General features: G+C 38.1%; 1 protein-coding gene across 1 annotated transcript; it reads left to right on the top strand.

Moving 5' to 3' along the window:
* Positions 1-761: 761 nt before the first annotated feature.
* Positions 762-7,051, top strand: LOC308683504 (putative transcription factor Ovo-like 1; the record flags this gene model as incomplete). Its single annotated transcript, XM_081353964.1, has 4 exons — positions 762-852; positions 1,901-2,097; positions 3,227-3,410; positions 6,741-7,051. 4 exons carry the CDS (start codon positions 762-764, stop codon positions 7,049-7,051), a joined length of 783 nt encoding a protein of 260 aa, XP_081210090.1.
* Positions 7,052-9,518: the final 2,467 nt, after the last annotated feature.

Raw genomic sequence — 9,518 nt, 5'->3', positions numbered from 1 at the left:
TTGAATTAGTTACATTTTCATTCATTTTAATTACTTTTATTAATTTTCGTAAAGTGGCCTTGAGGTTTTGAAAGGTGCTATACAAATAAATACATCAATATTTTTTGGGTGTTTATTTGTATTTTTTATAGATTCTTATTACTTTTACACATTTTTGTAAAGCGACTTTGAGAGGCGCTTTATAAATCCTTTTTTAATTTTTTAAGTGTTTATTTGTATTTAAAAAAATAAATATTTCAGTTTGAGTTATTTTAGTATAAGAAGTGAAATGAAAACGAGCAGTGTAAGTTGTATTTGACATGTCCAGTGTATCCCCGAGCTGATGCACAGTTGGACTGGCGGATAACTGATAGAAAGCTTTTGAAGAGTCTGAAGAAAAGCACACCTGTCCGCACTAAAGCTCCTCCACCGGCGGGTTAACAGAGACTCAACAGTAAAGCCCATTTGAATCGCCTTTGTCCCAGTTTGGGTGACATAAACCCGACAGACAATCAAGTGGAACGTGAAATAAAAGCATGATTTTCCTAGTGCGCGGCTCCTGTTAGAGCGCCGAGCCCTTCAGCCGCGGCTGCATTTGCATGGCAGGTCCAGTTAAATGAGGAGACCAGATTCTCTCTACCTGGCATGCAAACCAGCGGAGCAGCAGTTAAAGCAGCGCGCGCACGCACAGGTGTGTCCTCTCTCCAGAGATATGGAAATCATCCGCGCTGAGATTCACTCTCCAGACACCGTACAGTGGACTTCATCAGAGGAGCTCCAGGATGCCACGCTCGTTCCTGGTGAAGAGGAGGCAGGCGATGTGTGGAGGATGGCAGTGGACGGAGCCGGACCTCAGCCTCGGGCCCATCGCAGGTACGTGAACACTTGAACATATGAACACATGAACACTTGAACATATGAACACATGAACACCTGAACACTTGAACACTTGAACATATGAACACATGAACACCTGAACACTTGAACATATGAACACATGAACACCTGAACACATGAACACTTGAACATATGAACACATGAACACCTGAACACTTGAACATATGAACACATGAACACCTGAACACATGAACACCTGAACACATGAACACCTGAACACATGAACACCTGAACACTTGAACACCTGAACACATGAACACCTGAACACATGAACACCTGAACACATGAACACATGAACACTTGAACACCTGCGCATCAGTTACTCAGAGTTATGATCAAACGCTCCTGCAGTGACATTCTTTCAAAGTTATCTGGTGTTTAATAATCTTCTCAAAACATTATTTATAAAGCGTTCATGGAATGTTTTCAGTTGGATGTTCATCTGGCGTTTTTTACATGTAACAAATTGTTTTGGAATGTTCAGAGAACATTCAAATGTAACATTCCATAATGTTTGAAGAATGATACAATGTAACGTTTCCATTAATGATCACATTACCAAGAAGAAGAAAAAAAACATTTTTAAAACATGTACTTTTAGAGATCATTCAGAAATAACATTAGTGAAACGTTCTGAATTTGTCTCAAATTTGATTAAGTTTGCATAATTGATTCTGTTATTTTCCTGTTTGTACTGCTGATTTAAAGCAATCTGTCCTGTAGAAAGCGCTGTAGAAATAAAGCTATCTTGACTGAGGTAGTAAAATATGTTATATATATATATATATAGCTGCTGAATTTTTTTTTTTATATATATATATATATTAATATTTTTTGTACTGAAAACCAAACAAAAAGCCTGAGAAAAATATTTTATTTTATTATATTTAATATTTTTGTGTGCTGAAAACCAAACAAAAAACTGAGAAAGTTTTTTTCATAAATTTTTGTTTTATTTGATCATATTTTACAATTTTTTTGCTTTGAAAACTAAACAAAAAACCTGTGTGTGTGTGTGTTTCAGTAGCTGTACAGACACACAGTGCTGGTCTGGAATCAGTGTCGGAGCGCGTCCATAAACACACACCTGCTTCTGAAGCTCTGGAGCGTCACAGAGAGGATTATGGGATGGAGAGAGTTCAGGCGTCTCAGAGTTCACTTCCTCTTCCTCTTCCTCTTCCTCTTCCTCCCGCTGCATTAACATCAGCACCGCTGAACAAGGTGACGACAAACATGAACTACACATCTCACATCCTCACATGGACACGAACAAACGTTCATCCAGTAACATTAACAGAGCGTTCGTTCAGAGTTATCTGGGGCCTCGTTTATAAAACTGTGTGTGTGTAGGCGCTATAAAAGCGTGTGTACGCCAGAACGTAAGATTCCCTTTATAAACCCAGTCAGAGGAAGATTGTGAACTGAAATAACCATATATGAGCTTACAACGCCTCGTTTTACTATGCATATCCTCATCTGCATATCATTTGCATATGCATATTCATCCACGTGATCCCATGATTAACAGTACAAGACATTAGGAAGAGTATGAGATATGGATGTGCGTCACATTACACTGATAACAATCATTTAGTAGCCGATCCTTGCCTTGTTTTTCAGTAAATAAATCAAATATTCTAATATAAAATACATTTCGGATAAAGTTTTTCTCAATCTTTTCCTCTGGCCAAATAGTATTTTTAATTGCTTTATATTTTTAATGGAAACAGAAAGGCCTTATTGATCATATTTCCTCAGATCACGAGTTCTGCTGTTATCATGCGCTGAGCGAACACTAACACACATCACGCCTCAGGAGAAGTGTTCAACAGCAGCGCATACACTACTAATATTACTATTTATTACAATATAAACATTTTTGTATCTTCTCGATAACGAGATTTAAAACACTAATTTAAGTGTTTAACTCCATTAATGAGAATGGCATATTTATTCTAAAAGTGTCTATCAGATGTAAAACAGTTTAAATCATTCTTTTATTGATGTAAACTGTTATTGTGAACATCACTGTATTTATGATTATGACTCATAATGAATATTAAAGTGGTTTTCCTAAACTTAAACTGCTCGTCTCTAATGTTCATACGCAGATCAGAGTCACTGACAGATGCACACACACATTCTCCCGGCGAGTGTGTGTTTATAATTCACGACTCGTGTGTGTGTGTGGCGTTCGGCTCTTATAAGTGAGGCTCCTCTCTGTAATAAGCGTTGTGAATGCGTTGCTCATGGAGCGCTTCAGTTGGATGTTGGTCTAATGTGTTATAAATGCAGCTTGTTCCAGAGAACAGTGAGTGTTTAATCCTGCACATGTGTTCCTCTGATACAGGCGCGTGAATCCGGCGGCTCGTCTGAGTTTCTGTGTTCGGTGTGTCATAAAGCGTTCCCGCTCCAGCGCATGCTAACCCGACACCTGAAGTGTCACAGTCTGATCAAGAGACACCCGTGCAGATACTGCGGGAAAGGCTTCAACGACACCTTCGACCTCAAGAGACACATGCGCACACACACCGGTGAGAAAACCATAAGAAAAAATAAGTGTCTGATGTCCCCAGAGTGTGTGTGTGAAGTTTAGCCCAAAATACCCCACAGATATTTTTATATAGCATGTTAAAATTGTCACTGTTTGAGGGTGAGCAAAAACACAGTTTTGTGTCTGTCCCTTTAAATGCAAATGAGCTGCTGCTCCCGGCACAGGGGGCGGAGCTTCAAGAGCTTGTTATGTTCAAATGTAGTCAGACAATGATGGAGAGACTCGAGAAGAAGTGACAACATGTAGAAGCAACAGGACATTTCTGAATGGTTAGTTGATGAATTTATGAAGCTTATGTGTAGTTATCTTCTAGTCATTGATTAGCATATTCTGTCTTGATAATCTATAAATCGTGTTCCGGGGGCGGGGTTTATGTAAATTCTAGGCTTGGTGATGTCACTAACCCGGGAGGAATGTGGTGTAGTCTCTACCAGCCGTTTGTTGTAGTCCTTAAAAAGCGATTTCTGTAAAAGCAAATATCTCCCTTTGCTTTGAACTTTGAGCGTCGTAACTTTGCAGATGTTGTTTATGATCAAACAGCAACATTACACACTAACTAAAGTTAGAAAAGTCAAATCATACTCAACCACCCCTTTAGCATAAAAGGCTAACAAGAACGATGACTATATCAGCGTCACACCAGCGCATGAGATCTGTTTATTATCAGCGCTGCAGTTTTGTTGTCTGTCGCTTTAAATGCTCCAGCTCTTTAAAGCACGATGGATTCTAATTGGCTGAAAACTTTAGAAAGTATTGTTTCTCAGTGTCGCCATCATCGTTATAGTTGTAATGAGACTCTGTTGTTCTTTTATACATAGAACAATATCTTTATCATTATAGTAATCATCCTTGATGTGAACACTGGCACAAACATATATTTGTACAGAACTGGATGTATCGCCATAGACGGCTTGCTTTGGGTCAGTGAGATTTCTTCATGTTTTTCTGCTCACCAACACTCCGTTTATTTGATAATAAATACAATACAAATAATGTAATATTATTATAATGTAAAACATCTGTTCTCTATGTGAATATCTAGTAAAGTGTAATTTATTCCTGTGATCAAAGCTGAATGTTCAGCATCATTACTCCAGTCTTCAGTGTCACATGACCCTTCAGAAATCACTCTAATATGATGATTTGATGATCAAGAAACATTTATGATTATTATCAGTGTTAAAAACAGTTTCATATTTTGGTGAAAACTGTGATACATTTTATTTTTCATGATTATGTGTTGAATAGAAAATAAAGAACAGCATTTATTTGAAATATAAAATTTTGTAACATTATAAATGTCTTTACTGTCACTTTTTATCAATGTAATGATTCTTTGAGCATAGAATCTTTATAAATGATCAATTTAATGCATCCTTGCTGATTATACCGGCTTAATCTTAGCGACCGCAGTGTCGTATCTGTATGAAGGTAAAACAGTAGCAAAACTCGAGAGCATGTAAATGTGAATTTGAGAACTTGTACAATAAATATTCGTACTTGTACATGAACATTTACACTCACAGCCCCAATGTGAAAACCTGTAAAATAAAAATCTGAAGTTGAATTTTGAAATTTGCACTCGCAGATAATAGTCACAAACCTGTATTCTGAATCTGAAGCTGCAGACGAGTAGACACAAATGTGTAAAATGCCATTCACAGAAATACAACGACAGGCACAAACTTGTAATATATATTTTGCGTTTAATCTTACGTTCACATTCGCGGTACTACCTCAAATAGGCACTTGCAACTTCTCAAATCTGTCACTGCAATTTCAAATTTCGCGCCTTGACTTTTGCTACTCTTTTCGCGATATATCAGGTGCAAAACTAACTTGTGCACTTGAAACTCAGAGGCGGTGAGAGGGAAAGGGGGGCGGGAGGAGGGGGGGTCAAAGGAGACGTTTTATTGGTTGGCACCTAGCCAACGAAATGGGAGTTCGATGATGTCACGAAACCCGCGTGCACTGAAACACTAACATGGCTTAATGCATTAGACTGATATTAAAATAAATAAACGATATTATCAAACTCAGTAGACACAATGCTTATAATGCATACTACAGAAAAGCAGATGAGCACAGAATATGACGTAAAACATATGACGTATGCCATATATATTTGCCATATCTGGTATATATATATACCATAGACTGTAGGCTAAAAGACACACACACGTACGTACGTATATATATAATTTATTTATGTTTTGTTTGTTTTTGTGTGTCCAACAGTTAGGCTAGGGTGAATATTTAAAACATTTACAATACATTTTTCCAAAGCGACTTGCATTGCATTTCAAGGTATACATTTTACATTCTTATCAGATAATTTAGGTGCATTTTCATTGGAATTGGCATATATATAAGCAAATGTGTGTTCAGTGCAAATAAACTCGCTGCCTGTGTTTTATTAATAAAGGAACAAATTATGTGTTTTTTTATTGTTTTTAATTTTTATTTTATAACTGTTGGTCCATTAAGCCTCATTAAGTGTTTTCTTGGGTTCGAGGAAAACGTACAATTAAACGCGTTGCGTTCATATTCTGTGCTCATTTTTTTTCTGTATGCTTTATGGTGTTTCCTGAGTTTGGTCTTTTAATACCACTGTCTCAATTAAACGCGTTGCATTCATATTCTATAAAACTATTCCAGTAAAACTAATGATATTTCATAAAAATATTTTCCAAGCGTTTTAAAAAATAGCTGATACATAAGCATAAATGTTTTCATTGTGGCTGGCGTTGTTCATTGGTGAGGCATCGACCAATAAAATGACTTCATTCCGACCCCAGCCCCGCCCCCGACTCTGCTCTCTCAAGTCTGCATTTACAAGTGCACGAGTGAGTTTTGCTACAGGCATATCGCAAAAAGAGTAGCAAAAGTCAAAGCGCTAGGATTTGAAGCTGTACTGCCAGATATGAGAGGTTGTGAGTGCCGACTTGTGGTTGTACAACGAAACTGAACTAAAGCACAAAGATAAATGTGTAGTACACAATTGTGCCTGTCATTTTGTTTATGTAAATGACACTTTACACATTTGTAACTATTAATCTGCAACTTCGAATTCAAAACACAGGTGTTCTGAGTATTGTCTGTGTGTGCAAATCGATAGATGCAGCTTTTCACATCAGAGCTGCAAGTATAAATTTCAACTTACAAATACAAATATTAATTTTACAAGTTCTCACATTCAAATTAGCAAGCTCTCGAGTTTTGCTACTGTTTTACCTTCATATATCTGAGACGGTGTGTGTTCTGAGTTCTGAGTGTGTGTGTGTGTGTGTGTGTGTGTGTGCGCGCGCAGGTATCCGCCCGTACAGGTGTGATCTGTGTGAGAAGGCCTTCACTCAGCGCTGCTCTCTGGAGTCTCACCTGAGGAAGATCCACGGCGTGCGGCAACAGTACGCGTACCGGCAGCGGCGCTCCAAGATCTTCGTGTGCGAGGACTGCGGCTTCACCTCGAGCCGGCCCGACGAGTACTTCCTGCACGTGCGACAGCAGCACCCGAGCAGCCCGGCCCTGCGCCGCTACTACCGCAAACACCTGCTGGAGAACCCGTCCGGCCACGGCCTCGGGCCCTTCGTGCTGTATCCCTCCGCCGGCCTCTACATGTGAACCAGCATCAGACACTCCGACAGTGACGTCAGTAGATGTAGTGCGTTCAGCGTTATCTGCTCTTTAATAATGTAACGTTCTCACACAAAACATCGGTCAAGGAGCGGTTTTACCTGAAACTTGTTTCAGAAGAACATTCCCATAATGTTTGAACATTTAGAAATAACATTTTCATAACTTAATGGGTTCATAGAATAGAACATATTTTTGTATTTATTTTAGTAGGGATGCACTGTTATGTAAATTTTGGCTGATACCGATAACCAATAATTCTTTATATTTGAAAGCCGATAAACAATATATTGGCCGATAAATCTAAATCAAATTTTTTATATCATTTTTGAGAGCCTGATTACAAAAACAAAAGTCTCACTATAAAAGCCAAAGCTCTCAACGTATGAACAAACGTTCTTCCAGTAACGCCAATAGAACGTTCGTTCAACGTTATCTACTCTTGTTTATAATGTTCTCACACAAACAGGTGTTTTTTTCCTGAAACGTTCAGTTTTTACATTTTTAAATGTTACTACTTGTTTCAGAAGAACATCCAAAAGTAACATTCCCATGATATTTGAACATTTAGAAATAACATTTTTCATAACTTAATGGGTTCTTAGAACATATTTTTGTGAGCTGGGTATGACTCAATATTTTCTTATTTATTTTAGTAGGGATGCACTGATATGAACATTTTGGCCGACAACCGATAATTCTTTACTTGAAAGCTGATAACCGATATATTGGCCGATAAATCTAAATCCAAATTTTTATATAATTTTTGAGAGCCTGATTACAAAAACAAAAGTCTCATCATTAAAAGCCACGTCACAAACACACAATTACTATGTTCTCATTATAATGTTCTGTAGCCGATATGACAGACTTGCACTGCACATGTACATATATCAGCCGGCACTGTCAATATATCGTGCATCCCTATATTTTAGCACTCGAGGAATTAAACATGCAGCATAGATGACAACGATGTAACATACTTATGTGTGTGTTGCACAGTGTGTACTCTTTCACACGCTGTTTAATCCTGCCTTCTGGACACAACACGAGCGGTGAGATCTGCTGTCGTCTCTGTCCTCAATAAACTTGATTCTTTTACACCCTTCCAGAGGAGAGTCCTGAGTGTTCATGCTGCTGCTAACAGCGTAACACACACACACACACACACACACACACACACACACACACACACACACACACACACACACACTTCACAGCTGTGCTGCCAAAATACAGTTTACACACAGCAAGAGTTACTATATAACGCTCGGTTATAGTCTCTCTCCTCTGTCTGTGCAGATCCACAATGACACACTGTAAAAAAACAACATTCATAATCAGTATGTCTTGAATTTCAGTAAAAAACCAAATGATCTTTTAAACAAAATAAATGACTTGAATTTTGTTGTGCCAGTTTTGACATTATGTGAAACATCTCTAAAGTAAAGGTGTTTCTGCGGTACTAGAACACTAACTCTGTTCATGAGGGAATCCGGTCTGGCATTATTAATGAAAACTGTATTTGAGTTCGTGTGTTGAGGATCCACAAACCAGCCTGAGAGAGTGTGTGTCGTCTGTCTCCCTCTAGTGGTGTGTTACACAACCACACACACACACACACACACACACACACACACACCTTCAGTCACACACACAACCAGCAGCATGTGGCGTGGATGGAGAGGAGGCTAAACTTTTATATACATAATAGAAATAGATGAGAAGTTCCTAAAGGAAACACCGGCATAACAGTAGAGGAATAATGCTGGAGTGACGGATATGAAGATGCAGAACAGAGAGTAAAGAGAGTAAAGAGAGAGTAAAGAGAGAGTAAAGAGAGTAAAGAGAGAGTAAAGAGAGAGTAAAGAGAGTAAACAGAGAGTAAAGAGAGTAAAGAGAGAGTAAAGAGAGTAAACAGAGAGTAAAGAGAGTAAAGAGAGAGTAAAGAGAGAGTAAAGAGAGTAAACAGAGAGTAAAGAGAGTAAAGAGAGAGTAAAGAGAGTAAACAGAGAGTAAAGAGAGTAAAGAGAGAGTAAAGAGAGTAAACAGAGAGTAAAGAGAGAGTAAAGAGAGAGTAAAGAGAGTAAAGAGAGTAAACAGAGAGTAAAGAGAGTAAACAGAGAGTAAAGAGAGAGTAAAGAGAGTAAAGAGAGAGTAAAGAGAGTAAAGAGAGAGTAAAGAGAGTAAAGAGAGAGTAAAGAGAGAGTAAAGAGAGTAAAGAGAGAGTAAAGAGAGTAAAGAGAGAGTAAAGAGAGTAAAGAGAGAGTAAAGAGAGAGTAAAGAGAGTAAACAGAGAGTAAAGAGAGTAAAGAGAGAGTAAACAGAGAGTAAAGAGAGTAAAGAGAGAGTAAAGAGAGTAAAGAGAGTAAAGAGAGAGTAAAGAGAGTAAAGAGAGAGTAAAGAGAGTAAAGAGAGTAAAGAGAGAGTAAAGAGAGTAAACAGAGAGTAAAGA

This window comes from Scardinius erythrophthalmus (assembly GCF_964197995.2).
Source record: "Scardinius erythrophthalmus genome assembly, chromosome: 23".
Classification (NCBI taxonomy): domain Eukaryota; kingdom Metazoa; phylum Chordata; class Actinopteri; order Cypriniformes; family Leuciscidae; genus Scardinius; species Scardinius erythrophthalmus.
Note: the sequence above shows the minus strand (reverse complement) of the source record. Positions and strands in the feature narration are given on the sequence as shown.